Genomic DNA, 15996 nt, shown 5'->3' on the forward strand with positions numbered 1-15996 from the left:
TAGTTGGGACAGAGTCTCAAGCAGTCTCATCCTGAACTCCGGATCCCCCTGCCTCCACCTCCGAAGTGTTGAGAATGCAAGTGTGAGGAACTGCGCTGAACACTTTGGATAGTGTCTTACTTGCTTGTTCATTCCCTCACTTGCTGTGCAGTTCTGGATGGGCTCACACGCTCAAATGCTGCAAGTGCTGGAATTACCCGGGAGTACCAGCACCACAGGCTTACTCTTGGAAGAGTAATTCCAAGACAGTATGTCCTTTCATTAATACATATTCTAATAAGGACTCTACCCTTTTAAGGATTTGTAATTTTTAAAAATTATGTGATGTGTACGTGTGTGTGTGTGTGTGTGTGTGTGTGTGTACGTGCACACACATGTGTGTGGATTTCTGTGGACACCAGAAGATGACATCAGAGCCCCTTGTGCAGGAATTGCAGGCACATGTGAGCCAATGTGGGTGGTAGGAACAGAACTTGGGTCCTACTCAGTCTTCAGCGCTGAGCTCCGCAGCCTCCAGATTCCACCTTTTGCATGTGTGGGTCCATTACAACCGGATAACTTGCATGGAGGATAGCTTGCATCTGTGTTCTCTGTTGCTGAAAGCATTATTACTTTTGAGTGCCTACATGTGTCAGGCATTGTGTTTGGACCTGGAGGATCCGTCTGATCTAGAGAAACACAGCAGGAACAAGCCACAGTGATGTTCCAAACTAAGAATTGCTATGGGTCATGGAAGTGATCACAGGGTGTACATGGGAGCCTAAGAGCAGGGCCTCAAATTGCACTGGATGGGAGGAAGCTTGTTTACTCATTTTTACGGTAACCCTGAATTTGAACTTGCGGCTCGGCGGGGTCTCCAGCAGGAGGCGCAGTAAAGGCGCAGAGGGGTAGGATTGGGAGTTCAGTCACTACCAGAACCTGGGAAGGCGGCCAGCGCCTGCTGCGTGTGAAAACTGCAAGCAACAACGCCATTTAATAAGCAAGAAGGAGGCGAGCGCCAGAAGCCCAGAGGGACCGTGGGGTTCAGGTGCGGGGCAGAGATGCAGGGGCTCAGGGCAGGCAGGCAGGCACCTGCTCGCCAGGTCCTCTCCACCCAGCCTCTCTTCCTGGCAGCCGCCAGTTCCCACCCCTGACTGCCGCTCTTCCTGATAGAGGATCTTGGAACAGGGCACAGGACAGAGCGAGGAAACACCTGTTTCCAAGAAGAAAAGGGGTGTATGGGGGGAAGCCCCCACCAGGCTTCCAATGGCCTCTCACGGAGTGTGCTCTCCCGAGCCTTGTAAAAGCGCGCCCAGAAAGCCATGGAGATCATTTTTCAAAAAGATCGCTTTCTATGTCTTAGCCTCCACCCCTCTATGCCTAAGCCACAACGTCCCATTTTAAAAGTCTTCTTTCCCTCTGGGATTTCCCGCTCCTCCCAGACCCCTTAAGCGCCCCCACCCTTTGGCGTCTGCAGGGACCTCCACCACCTATCAGTCCTTTCAACCGCAACTGCGTTTGACTTCCAGATCGTTTTCGCTTGCTCAGACCCCTGTGGACCTACAGGTGGGGAGTGGGACTAGGGGACAGCAGAACAAAGGAACCAGAACGCCCCTGTCCCGGACCAGACACCTCTTCCACAGCCTCTTTTGGGCCAGAGAAGAGGGGCTCAGCAGTGCGAGGACGCCCTCCCCCAGCCCGGGTCTCGGGCACTTTCCAGAGGGGAGCAACGGGAGGATGCGTGGGAGGTGGGGGTGGCCCTTGCAGCAGACCGACAGGCAGACCCCCGAGGAACTGGCCTGCGTGGCCGTGGTCGCCGATGGCCTCCACGTACTGGGCTCCGTTATTTCATCAGCAGTTTAAGAAAACCTGCCAAAAGCAGTTATGCCTCACTGCAATGTGTAGCTTTTTCCTGCCATTTTTTTCATAATAAAAGAGGGAGTGAAGCTCGCTCGCTTGCTCGCTCCCCCCCCTCCACCCCCCTCTCCCAAAAAGAGCCAAATGGATACGAGAAGGGGGGAAAAAAGGAAAGAACCCACACACCAATCTCTGAGGGGATGCCAGTGAGGTGTGGCTTGTATTTAAATATCCAATATGTCAATGGAAGGGGAGTGGGTACGTATATAAAGTGCCATTTGCATCTGATAGCTCCACGAAGCCAGCTATGAGAGGCCAGGAGAGATGGATGCGAAGGGGAAGCCGCACTTTAACTGAGAGCAAGGTCAGGAGCGCGCTGCCCCACGCTCCCCGCCGCTGAGAAGTTCTTTGGACGCGAACAGACGTGTGCTGCAGCTGGGCAGAGCGCGGAGCGGAGCAGCGAGCTAGCGAGCGCCGCCGACCCGCCCGCCCGCCCGCCCGCGCCAGCCGCGAGGAGAGAGGCAGTTCGCGCCCAGGGCCCCGGCTCGGCCCGCGCCGCCGCCGGCCCCGCCATGGCGGAGGTCGGGGGCGTCTTTGCCTCCTTGGACTGGGACCTGCAAGGCTTCTCCTCCTCTCTGGGGAACGTGCCCTTAGCTGACTCCCCGGGTTTCCTGAACGAGCGCCTGGGCCAGATCGAGGGGAAGCTGCAGCGCGGCTCGCCCACAGACTTCGCCCACCTGAAGGGGATCCTGCGGCGCCGCCAGCTCTACTGCCGCACGGGCTTCCACCTTGAGATCTTCCCCAATGGCACGGTGCATGGCACCCGCCACGACCACAGCCGCTTCGGTGAGGACGCGGCCGTGGGGATGGTGGAGGAGAGGGGGCGGGCGGACCGCGTACTGGGGAGCCGTCGGCGCGGGGCTGTCCCGCAGGGGTCCTTCAACCTTCCCGCATCGGGTGCCATCCGGGCCCGTCGGGGCGGGACGGGGTGGCAGGGCCCTAAGCCTCGCGGCGACCCGGTGGCCCCCCGCTCCCCGCGACGCTCTCCGGAGGGGGCGGAGGCGCCTCACAGTGCGGCCTCTTCCAGCCGCTCCACCCTCCCTCCTCCCGGAGCTAGGGCCTCCCTCTGAGAGCCCAACGTCGGGCCTCCGGAGGGAAGCAGGTGAAGTCGGGAGAGGAGCGGGAGACCTCGCCTAGGAGGAAGGGGACCGTGGCGGGAGGAGCCTTGAAGGTGGCAGACCCGTCGGAACTGATCGCCCAGAGCAGAGCCTTCACCGGCCACGGGCGTGGTGGGCCAGCGGCGGGCACCCGAATCACTTTTATCTAGCCGGGACCCGGCAGTCAAGGCACTGGTCATCCTCCGGGTGGCTCTGCCCAGGTTAGGAGCCAATCCAGGGAGCAGGGCATGAGCCGAATAGCTGAGAATCCAGGAAAAAACCTTGCGTTGCCCATTGTGTACTAACGAGCCTTGGGTATCTTTTGCCCAGAACTTACTCCTTGCCCACGTGAGGAAACTGCCCGAACCCACTGCCAGCCCCAGAAACAGGACAGGAAATGTCTAATCGCCAGGCAGGATTGCCTCTGCCAGCCTGCAACTATACAGAGCACCCAGCTGCCTGCGTCACCATACAGAACTAATTACACTATTAATATAAGCCTTGATCTGGGACGGAAATCTTTAGGGCTTCTAAGCAAATGTGTTTCCCTCTTCAGCCGTTTTTATTTTCAATTTCCTATTCATTATTAAGCCATCAAGCAGGTGCTGTGACAACTAGCATTTCTCCCCTGTCTCAATGTCCTCGGCTTCCTCCCAGAGTCCTTGTAATGCAAGAAGGGCTCTTTCTACCCCCAAGCCATCGGAAGCTCTGCCTCCCCTCAAGCAGGACATGCTTCGTTTTTTCCTACCCTTCCCATCTTCCCATTCTGCATGCTTTTCTAGAGCTGCATCTGCAGTACTCAGTAGAAAGAAGGGAGGAAGGAAGGAAGGAAGGAAGGAAGGAAGGAAGGAAGGAAGGACGGAGAAAAGGATGAAAGAAAATGGGGGCGGAGGACGGGACAGACAAGGGGCAGCTTAAGGCCAAGCCTAGCAAACAACTAGGACCAGGGTTGGCCTTCCTTGCTGGGAGCAGGCAGGAACCCTAATGAGGTCTATGTCATCTTGGAAAAATGCACTCAAACAGAGCTGGAGTACAGTAGGTTGGGAGGGGTAATGGAGGGTTGCAGGTGTCTGTATAAACTTGCAGCAGGTCCTCAAAAGGGTGATGAGGTGGGGTGGGAGGAGAGGGGGTGTTAACTTGGCTTCTTTCCCTTCCATCACTTGCGATTTTGCAGTCCCCTTTTGTTCCTCTTCATAAGGACTGGGACTCCCACCCTGAACTCAGAGGCTCCCAGAAATGGCCTAAAGATATCAGACGGGTCCGTGTATAAAAGACAGATAGACATGTGTGCGTTTATATGGATGTGTATAAAGCAAAGTCACGAGATGATAGCGAAATGTGGGGTGGGGGCAGTGAAACCGTGCACTGCCCCCAACTGCTACAAGTGTTTGTCTGCCTCGGTGCCTGAGCTGAGCCCAATAAGCTACAAGGTCAACATAAATCAGTAATAGGCTCTTGGGATAAGTGGTCTTTAATTGCCTCCCTAAAGACACATCTTGATTTCTTTTCATCTCCCAGACCGGCTAAGGGTGTTAAGTTTAAGGAGAAACCAAAGGAAGTAAAGCTGGCAGAGGATGTTTGCGTTGCTGCTTAACCGGCTTGCTTCGGTTTGGGTTTGGCCTTTTAGCAAAAACAAGCAGCCTGAGACCCCCTCCACATCCCCTTTCCCTCTCCTCCTTCCCTGATTTCTTGGCAGTTCCGTGCATTTCCTGTAAAGGAAAGGATAGCCGGTCAAAGCTGTCTCTTCGTAACCTCCCCTACCAACTTGCAAACCCACTCTTGCTCAGCTTAGCTTTTGGCACGGGACGAGGTGGTGGTTGAGTTTGCTCACACTCTCCGCCCTCCACATTTGAGTTAATCAGCCAGAGTATTCAATAAATCGAAACTTTAACATTCCATAAGTGCTTTAGCAGTCAACATTCCAGCAGGGTAAAGTAGGCCAGACTTAAGATATAAAATATTATAGATCTCTGCTTGGGGGGAGGAGGGAGTCTCCGAAGGCCATGTAAAGTAAATAGCTATTTGTTGTAATTGGAGAGCAGGGCCCCCAAGGATTACCCTGGAATCCATGTGTTCTAAACAAGTCAGGCTGAGCCCAAGTGCAGCCCCGACTCCAAATAATAACCTGTTTGGCACTGCACATGCTCCTGCTCTCCATCTGCAGTCCCAGTAGCCAGGAGTCGTTCAGTCCCGCCTGGCTGGTGGCATTTACATGAGGTTCACAGGGGGCCTGACATTCCTGAGGGGCACCTGTGGACTGACAGAGCCGGGCTTGGGAGCCAGACTGGAGGAGAGGCCTCCTGCCAGGTGGGATGGCGCAGCCTGCTGCAGCTGCTTTGGGTTTGGAGCGATCTGGTTCTTATTTGGCAAAGGGCCAGGGCAGCACTGTCTTGGCCCCGAAGGTCTGACAGGATGGCTGAGGGAAGCAGATTAAATGACACATTAGCCAGTCATCTAGCTAGGTTCTGAAACAGTGGGGCCCAGGACAGATCCGTTTTGATTGAGGCCCTGGGGAGAGAGGTGTAAGAAGAGAAGAGTCTGGAAACTGTCAAGAAAATGCCAGAGCGTGAGGTGGGCAGGTCAAGATGAGGCAGGGGAGATGGAGGTCCTGGGCCTCGAAGGGGTGAAAGAACTGATGACAAACTTTGTCTACTTAATACTTTGCCTCAACGCTTTTCTGTTAACACCCCTGTCCAGCTGTGGCTGGGAAAATATGAAAATGGCTTGTTTTCTCTCCCCTCCCATGCTGGCCAGGATTCAGGAGAAGGTTTAGAAATATCTGTTCCATCATCATGTGCCACCGGGTTCCCACAGTCTGAATCCAACTAATAGGAAAGTTGGCAAAGGCAAATGATGCCCAAAGACAGCTGGGCAGGGATGATTCCAGCTGTTGGAGACCCCTGTTACTGGACACAACCCAAGCGACATCCTGTATGATCTGTCCTTTGGCATCGGGGTTCACAGAGAGTTGGAGAAAAAACTGCGGTGACTCAAATGGCCACACCTCTTGGGTTTCATGATTTTGTTCTCATACCAGGTCTCTTGAAGTGAGATCACAGGCTGCCCTCTGCTACTTAATGAGTTCAGAGTAGTCCGAGATCGAGATAGAGGATACTTAGAGAAAAGGGGACCCGCTGTGATTGGAGACTCGGAGGTAGCCTGCTCTGGAAAAGCAAAGACCTTTAGTAACAAAGATTGGTGCCCATCTGAGTTTAGCACTTAGAACAGAATTGAGGCATGATGTGGGATCTCCTTGCCAGACAGACATGCTACTTTGAGCATGCTTCTGTTTTTCCACAGCCCTCTCTAGACACAGTAGAGCCAGACACAGAACTAACCCCAGCCTGATCCTGCCAGGACCCGGCAGAGTGGTAGGCCAGTTCCTTCTCTTATGTTAGTAACTAGATCTCTCTGACTGCAGCCTAGCTCCACTTAGCTTTTTTTCTATTTTTACACTAGGCTTTTAAGTTACTTTTAATTTGTAAAAAAGCATCAAGGTGCACAATCTGTAACTCCAGCACCTAGGAAATGGAACCAAGAAGATCAAGAGTTCAAGATCATCCATACTTGCATACAGAGCTCAATTTCCAAGGCCAGCCTGAACTACACAAGATCCTGTCTCAAACACAAGAATTTAAAAGATTTAAGGTGCTGTTTCACTATGTAGCCCAGGCTGGCCTCAAACTTGGGATCCTCCTCTTTTAGCCTCCTAATTCCTGGAATTACAGCCCTGTGTCTGTTTACCTGGTGCGTGTGTGTGTGTGTGTGTGTGTATGTGTGTGTGTGTGTATGTGTTCTTTTATTTTCCACACAGGGTCTCCCTATGTATCCCAGGCTAGCTTTAAATTACGTATCTTCCTGCCTCAGACTACCATGTATTAATAGTATAGATAGATATATGCTTCTACATCCAGAAAATGTCAACCTGTTTTATATTAGTTCTTTGAAATTTTATTTTCGATTATGTGGGGTTTGGAGGAAGGAGAGGCACTGGTGCTTGTGTAGAGATCAGAGGACAGCTTTCAGCAGTCTTCCCAGGTGTGAATGTGATCCCAAGGGATCAAACTCAGATCAGGCTAGGCACTGAGCCATCTTACTAGTCCTACCTTACACTTTAAAAATGACTTACATTTTATTTCTTTAGTGTCTATGAGAGAGTGGGGGGTGTTGGGAGAGAGGGAATGAGGGGTATATTGAGAGAGGGGAGTGTTGAGAGACAGAGAATGGGGGTGTTGGACAAGGCATATCTACCGCCCACAGTGGCACACACATGTGAAGGTCAAAAGGACAGCTTGGGGAAGTTCTTGCCCTCTACCTCATGGGTCCCTGGAATTGAATTCAAGTGGGCAGGCTTGAAAGCAGGTGCCTTTACCCCCTTGTCAACCCTACATTAGCTTTTCAATAATCCTGCTAATCACCTTCATAATGACCTAACTGCTCAGTGAAATCCCCAAAGCCATTGCTATTTAAGTTTCACTGGGCTACATTTCCCCATTGTAGAGACAGGCAGACTTACATATAATTAAAATGCACACAGCACACTCTAGATACGGGTTCAATCTCCAGCACCAAAACCATTTTTTTAAAGGGCACTGAAATACAAAAGTGCACACACTGTCAAGAAAACACACAGGGGTTAGGGCAGAACGTAGTGTAGTGGCCGATGACTTACCTCGCCTGTTCAAGGCCCTGAATTCAGTTCCGAAGTGGGAGGTGTCTGGGGGGAGGGTACAGAGCTATAAAGAGAGATGGCTGATGGAAAAGCTCGCAAACAAAGCAAAGGGGTGAAGTTAGCTGTGCGCTTGAGAGACTCACCTTCCATCAACAAAAACCTAAACCCAAACATCTTGTGAAGCTTGTTTTGGGGACCAAAGTGAAATACTTTCTCTTATCTCTAATTATGATTATTCTGTTGGAACCAGCCCATTTCCCAACTTTTGAAACCTCTTTGGATCTTATTATCTTTCTCAGATCTGTGTCTTCGGGAGCTAAGGGAAGCTGGGCTCCTGCTTCCTCTTATGAGTTGTTGATTAAAATGTTTATCAGGGCAGACCCTCCTTCAGACAATTGAAGATTTGTGTTCATCAAATCTGTGGTTGATTAGCCCCCATCACCACTGTCTGCCCCTTCCTTCCTAACCATCATATGGTATTCTCTTCCCCAAACCATCTGCACTGTACTAGAAGAGGTACTAAGAATCAGGAGCCTGGTGACCTAGATGACCCAGAAGTCAAAGCACTTGCTACACATGCCTGAGATCTAGAGGTCAGTCCCTGGAAGCCATGATAAAGAAAGAGAAGTGGTTCACTCAGAGGAACTGAATGTGAAAACCAAAAGACCAACTCTCAAATGTCCCATAGACTAATGGCAGAACTATATAGATCCTTCAAATTTATCTGAGAGAGCCATCCAAACACATACCCCCAAAGCTGTTATCATGATCGAATGTCTACCCATTGCCTGCCAGGCATTGAGCTTCATAGAAAACTTCCCATTGGAGTTTTTGACCTGATTTTTCAACCTGATTGCTGAATGAAGTGGTTGTTTTGACTTTAGCACTTGGGGGACAGGTTGCCAGAGATTTTCCCCCTGCCATTTTTTTTTTTTTTTTAAATCTTTCTTTAATACATTTATGTATTTGTGTGTTTGTGTGTGTGTGTGTGTGTGTGTGTGTGTGTGTGTGTGTGTGTGTGACAGAGAGAGAGGGGGGGAGGGAGGAGAGAAAACGTGAGAGAGAGAAAGTGAGAGAGATTCCATGCATGTGCCCTGGCACACATGGAGGTCAAAGGACAACTTGCAGGAGTCAGTTCTCTCCTTCCGCCATGTGGGTCGCAGGGATGAAGTTCCTGGGCTCGGTGCTGAATGCCTTTGCTACCCTCCGAGCCATCTTATAGCCTCAAATTCCTTATCTCACGGGATCAGTTCTACCTCCTCTGTAGAATATTCAAAATATTACCCTTAATAATTGTAATTGTGGCATGAAAGATAGCTAGGTGTGTGAGCTCGGTGTATGCCTTCAGACAGTCGCAGCAAGTTTTCCATGTCTGCTGAAAATGTGGTAAGAGGAGGAATCTCCAAGAAGAGCCTAATGACTATTAACATCTCTCTAGATAATAGATGTACTATTTTCAAAATCATGAAGTCTTCAGTACTACCATGATTTAGTTTCCCTGTCCCTTTTACCCTCTTCATAATTGATTTTTTTTCCCTCATGGGATAAATGAAAACATGTTCAAATCTTCACCTCTAACCTTGTCAGTTAAAAGGACCTTTCTAATTTCTTCCCTTTCCCCTTAAAGTTGCAACATCTCAAATCAGTATGGAGTCCAACGCTACCTGCCAACTCAGCCGTGGCTCAACTTTAAATTCTCAAGAGAAGGGGGGAGAACGACAGACTTGTCAGTTTGGGGCTGAGCAAGCTGAGAACATTTTTCAGGCCAACCTTTCTCTCCTGCCATAAACAGGGTGAACGAACAGAGCATGGCCTGTGTGGCATTCGTTAGAGTCAGCTGCAGGCAGTTGACAGCTTCATGTGGTTTTTAAGGACACGAGAGCTGAGAGACTGAAAACTATGCTCAGCCCAGAGGACAGCAAGGGAATGCAGGTGGTGCCAGAGAGAGACAGGGTGACATGGCATTGAGAACACTGCTTTGCCTTTTCTTGAAACGTGTGGCCTTCCACTCCACTGACGCCATCATTATGGACCATTTGGTAGAAAACCCTCCCACGGTTTCTTCACCCTCACATGCCTAAGAAGCCTGGTGGTATAGCCTAGTGGTAGAGCTCTTTCTTAACACACCCAGGGGCCCAAGTTCCCATGTTAGCTAGCACTGCAAAAGAAAGCAGAAAAATCCCACATCTGAGAATATTAAGTGGAGGAAGGGGCTGTTTCTTCAGTTTTACACATGGAAAAGCTGAGGCATGGAGAGAGCGAGCACTTTCTCTGAGGTTTTCATTTCTCACTGCAGAAGACGGGTTTACCGAATGATTCTCTCTGGATATCCAGAGCTGCCTAGGGTTGGGGGTAAATGACTGGTAGCTTATGTCACCTGAACAGCTCGTGCCCCTGGTTCTATGTTAGTAACAGAATGGTGTTCTACTTTTTGTCTCAGGAATTCTGGAATTTATCAGCTTGGCTGTAGGGCTCATCAGCATCCGGGGAGTAGACTCTGGCCTCTACCTGGGAATGAATGAGCGAGGAGAGCTGTTTGGATCGGTAAGTTCCAGCTTTTCTATTTATCAGAGGCCTGACCACCGATGTTTGGACAGCCCGAGGCAAAGCATAAAATCGTTGATCAAGCACTTGAGAGCCCTTTTCTGACTGCAAAGGACTGGCGTCTTCCTGTTCCTGGTGGTTGAGGCCCTTGCTCCATTATACTGCTTCACTTGTTCAGCCCTCCGTCCAAACAAGGCTTTCTGGGATACATTTGCTTTCACAGTTTCCATTAGAGGGCCTACTAGTGCTGTGATAAGAGGAAGCCATGCTGGCTGGTGAGTAGATGCTCTCAGGGTTTGGGGCATTAACTCGTCTAAAAAGCACATCTTAGTTCTAATGGGTGCCCATGAGCAGTGGCTGATGAGCAGGCACAAAACAATATAGAGTGGAAGAACCAGCCTTCCAGTAAGGATTCTCAAGTTAATAACCCAGCCCCTGGCTTCCAGATTGCTTCAGCCGAGCCCCCAAAGGCCAAATAACACCAACAAATGAAGAATGAGGGTTCCAGGACTAGTGACAGCCCCGACCCCTAGCAAGGAAGGGGCTGGCTGCAATACATTTTCTGTGTTCTGGAAGCTAGCCCGGCACTGGGGCATAACTTCGCTGGCCTTAACCCTTTCAGGGCCATCCCAATATTCTGACTCGGACTTTTGAGTCACATAGCATGCTTTCTGGCTGGCTACACCCCATGAAATCAGAACACATTTTTCCCTGACGCCTGGGAGATAGGCCTGTCCCCAGCACTCAGTATCAGGCACCCCAGCAAACAGTATGGTGGCCCGATCAACTATGAGAAGGGCCAGAAGCAAAAGACCCAGGAGCTGGCAGCTTGAAGTAGCCAGATTGGAGGAGCTTTTCAAGCAGAACTTTTCCGAGCTTTCCAACTGACAGGCTGCTCATTAGGAGAGATCACAGCTCACCTCCCATGCAGCTTTATATAGACCCGTGGCCTTTGCCTGCCAGTTGATGTGGGTGACTGTAATCTCAATGCATTCGAGCATTATTAGCCCTAAGTAGGAAGTGAGCTCGGTCGGTGCCAGGGGAGCATTGGAAGGGCCATAATGGAAATTCTAGGGTTTAAAGAGCCAGCCAAGCCAACTCCTCCAAATCTCTTTGCTTCAGCAAAGGTCACACCCAAAATATTTTTGTTTGACTCCTGAAGGAGGATGAAGAAGATAACACCGGGAGGGTTTTGTGCTGCTTGGAAGGAAAAAAAAAAAAAGATGCCTTGGTCACATGGGGAGACAGGACTGAAATTTTCTAATCTCAATGTGCTGTTGCTATTTCAGGGTTTCACCACCAGCAAGCTGGGATGGGAGGAATAGTCATGTAATGGGCTCTGCTTTATTTTCTCACCCTCACAGAAGAAACTCACACGAGAATGTGTTTTCCGGGAACAGTTTGAAGAAAACTGGTACAACACCTATGCCTCCACCTTGTACAAACACTCGGACTCGGAGAGACAGTATTATGTGGCCCTGAATAAAGACGGCTCACCCCGGGAGGGATACAGGACTAAACGACACCAGAAATTCACTCACTTTTTACCCAGGCCAGTAGATCCTTCTAAGTTGCCATCCATGTCCAGAGACCTCTTCCGCTATAGGTAATGGACCCCTGGTGCCACCTCTTTGACCCATGTACTCTGTGACCATGGTTGGCTCTGCAAACACTATACTCATAGCTTTTCAACCCTTCCTTCCTATCAATTAGATAACAGAGAAGCACTTACTGTTCAACATGACCCAGCTGTCCCCTTGTTCAAAGTGTATATCAAGGTTGGGTTATTTTGGGGAGGGACGTGGGGGGAGGGGTGGTTCCGAGGGAATCTTGTATATACTTTTTGTTTTACTCATGTTCTTTCCCGGGAGGTGGCATGACAAAGAACAAGGGTTCCCACTAAGGGCCAAAGCTGTCTTGCCTCACAATCTACCCAGATACCTTGAGATGGGGTACAAATGAAAGACCAAGGAATCTGCCACAGATGCTACCTAAAGAGCGTTGGGAAAGTGTCATTTGGAAAATCCTAGGGGCTCCCACCCTGCTACAAGCCATCCCTACCCTAGCTCTGCAGATCTCTCATTCGTCCTGACATGCAGTTTTCCTGCCACCGGAAAGTGGGAGATATGGGGTAGGTTGTAAGGAAATGATATTAAAATGTAAGCATGGATACTGTGCATAAGGACAAACTATTTATGAAATGTATATGCTATTTATTTTATATATTTATTTATTTCAAAATAATTTTATTTTTAATGAGAGATGCTATGACTGGATTTTCTTCAGAAAGAATAAGGTCCTACTGAAACAGGAAAAATGAGTTATTAAAGGCTTTTATTTGGCAATAAAATTGTCTTTATATTATAAAACCAGTGTCTAATTCTATTGCTTTGTACATTCAGTAGAATGAAGAGGCTGGCCAGCTCTTTTTCTCCAGGTTAATAAAATCCCCAATGGCAGGCCCATGCAGCTTGAGCTGGCTGACTCCATCACTCAGTGTGGTAGCATTATCCAGGAGCCTGGTCCCATGACTTATGAGAGCTTTAGGAAGACCTAAACTAACAGCTCTTACAGAAGCTCCCATTTGTAACACTTAGGATTAGGCTTAGAGGAACCTTTCTTGGGGACTTGAAGGCCCAAAGCTCTAAGAGCAGAGACCTAATCAGTGGATCTTTATTTCAGATATGAAAGTGAAGCCATTTAAAATAGTAGTCAGCAAGGAGAGGAGTTTTTGAGCCAGTCAACTTCCCTGCTAGAAGACATCATCCTACTGGCTGTGACCATCTGCAGCATCTTTTACCAGGACTTCTCCTAGAGGGTTCTGTGAAGCTGGCAGCATATCCCTTCAGAGCAGCCCTTACCCGGCACCTTCACCTGGAAACTGCTCAAGGATAGAAATCAGCAGAAACTTGGTTCAGGGCCAGGGCACTTTGCATGGTACCAAGCTTTCGAGAGAATCCCTAAGCACATCATATGGTATATGTGATCCCTAAGCACATCATGATAGATTTTTGTTAGTGGTTTTTTTTGCAGCCAAATAGTTCATAAGTAAATTGGTGTGCAAGTGCTAGTTCAGAGAATGAAGGACTAGTTTCATACCTCAGAGCTCTCCATCTTTGAGATCAACCCTAAGGTATCTTGGCTTCAAATCTGTGGACTCTTGACTGGTATTTCCAGAAGTAGGGGTGCAAGAGGTTGAAATCAAAGTGATAAAAGTCTTGCTGAGCATACCAGCAGTATGAAGGCCTGATGGGCAAAGGTTTGGAATCTAGGATAGTTCTTCCTCATCCTGCCCACATGTAGGCATCCACTACTTTTCTAACTAATTATACCTGTGAGTCAGACAGGTCCCAGCTCACATGCAAAGCAAACCCAGTGATATAGATACAGATCAATGGTGAAGTGCTTCTTAGCATGGGACAGGCCCTAGATTCCACACACACCCCAACATCACAAAAAAGCAAAACCAAAATAGCTATTAAAGCTCATTCCAATTTAAGTAGCCAATGAAGAAGTCAGACATATGGGGATACTTCCCTGAAATGCCAAATAATACTGTGGTGAGAGCTAAGTTGAGGGCTGGGACTGTAGCTCAATGGAAGAGCTCTTGCCTTCCATGATTGGCTCAGTTCCTACTGCTGCAAGAAATAAGTAAGTAAATAAAGACAAAAACTATCAGACAAAAAGTAAGTTATTGCATGGCATGTGGTCATTGGCTAGCATGCTGATTGGGGGAATCCCCAAGGTGGACATTTCAGCAGGCTAGGCTTAGTAGGTTGCTTTCCAACAGAGATAATGTCTGTTTTGAAGAACCAACAGGATTAAGGAAGGCAAAACATTGTTTATGTTAAGCTATGGAAAAGAGATACTGTCTATAAAATTCTCCAAAATTAAAAACCTGTTATATCAAAAAAATGTTATGTCCCTTTGAAATAGGTTGTCTCTATGTATCTCAGGCTGGCCTAGAAACTTTCTATGTAGTCCAGGCTGGCTTCAAACTCAACCCTTCTTCACCAGCCTCCTGAGTGCTGACTTTATAGGTGTGCACCACCCCATCGGGATTATCATGTCAGCAGTGAGCATCAGACCTTGATAGATTTGTTTGTTTGTTTGTTTTGTTATTTTTAGTTTTATTTTTGAGACAGGGCTTTGCTATGTTGTCTTCAGACACCTTTGATCAAATCATCTTCCTACTTCAGCCTCCTGAGCATTAAGACTACAGATATGAAATACCACACTCAGTTTTACACCTTCATAATTGTGATTTTGGTTACTGGTTTTGGTTGTTAGGTTAAATTTGGTTTGGTTTTCTTGAGACATGTCTTTATATAACCCAGGCTTGCCTTGAATTTGATTTGAACATTGGACCCTCGTTTCTCTACCTAACAAATGCTGAGTTTATAGGCATGCACCATCATAGCTGGCTGCACCTTGATTTTATTTCTAAATTCACTTTCATTACTTTTTAAATTTAGTGCTTGCATGCATGCATGCATGCATGCATGTGTGTCTATCTGTCTGCAGGCATGCATGTACTATATGTAGAAGTCAGAGGACAATTTGCAAGAGTCAATTCTCTAACTTCCCTGTGGGGCCTGGGGATTGAACTAAAATCATCAGGTTAGACAGCAAGTACCTTTACCACTGAGTTATCTCACTGGCCCTACACCTTGATTTTAAAACCAAAATCTTACCTAAGCTATCTATTGGTGTTTGGTTACCTAGAACTTTTGGTACCTTATGAGATAGCATGAAATCTTCTGTAGCCAATAAGAAAATGACATCTCGGGTTGGGATTTAGCTCAGTGGTAGAGCGCTGCCTAAGTTGCAAGGCCCTGGGTTCGTCCCCAGCTCCAAAAAAAAAAAAAAAAAAAAAAAAAAAGAAAATGACATCTCTCTGCAAGCAAGTCTACCGTTACTTAAATGGGCCCGTTAGCTCTGGCTTGGAAAGACCACAGGCACCATTATTACACAGCAGGATGTGCAAGAAAAATGCCATAGCAGTGAGGCAGGGAAAGACCCTAAATGCCTTCTTCCCTCTGGACAGAAAGAAACAAAGGAGATAAGACTAGAAGAATGCCACAGCAGAGGCTTGCTCTTGCTGATGAACTCAGGGTAGCAATCAGGGCCACACGTGACCATAGATTAGTAATCCCAACTACTCTCATTTTTAAAATTAGGGGTAAATTCTGGAAACGAGATGTCAGGTGCGTGAGCTAGTCATCAACAGCAGACTGACAGCATATTACCAAAGTGCTAAAACAGTGGGTTATGTCGCACCAACCTAAAGAGAATTCTAGAAAAGTAAACTCTGCAGCTCTGGCCTTGGATGAACCTATGTACAAAGAACACGTTTTAGTCATCTTTGCATCCCTTCCCCATGGTTGGACTATTTCTGGAGCAAGACAGGCACTTGGGAAGTCTCAAGTAAATACTAATTAGTTGAAAGAATGAATGAATAATTGGGTGAACAGGCAGAGCCATGCATGTTTCTTTTATCATGTATACATGTCTCTGTATATATGCATACAAATGGTACAGATACTGGATGAGGAAGTACTTAGGTATTCTATACCAGAATAATCTAGAGTAATATGTCAAGTTGGAAGTATACCTGAATAGGACTAAGACAAACTTCGGTGTGTCAACAGAAAGAAAATGAGTTCCCCGTCACTATAAGTGTTTAAGCCAAGTGTAGACAACCACTTGACAAGAATATTGTGTCATGTAGTATAAACAAGGTAAATACTAGATAAATGGTGGGATGTGGCTATTAACTTACCACCT

General features: G+C 48.0%; 1 protein-coding gene across 1 annotated transcript; it reads left to right on the plus strand.

The window, feature by feature from the left end:
* Positions 1-2153: 2153 nt before the first annotated feature.
* Positions 2154-12578, plus strand: Fgf16 (fibroblast growth factor 16). Its single transcript, XM_032890058.1, has 3 exons — positions 2154-2682; positions 10106-10209; positions 11574-12578. Exons 1-3 carry the CDS (start codon positions 2409-2411, stop codon positions 11817-11819), a joined length of 624 nt encoding a protein of 207 aa, XP_032745949.1. The 5' UTR covers positions 2154-2408; the 3' UTR covers positions 11820-12578.
* The last annotated feature ends 3418 nt before the right edge of the window (positions 12579-15996 follow it).

Source organism: Rattus rattus, chromosome X, assembly GCF_011064425.1.
Source record: "Rattus rattus isolate New Zealand chromosome X, Rrattus_CSIRO_v1, whole genome shotgun sequence".
Taxonomy (NCBI): Eukaryota; Metazoa; Chordata; class Mammalia; order Rodentia; family Muridae; genus Rattus; species Rattus rattus.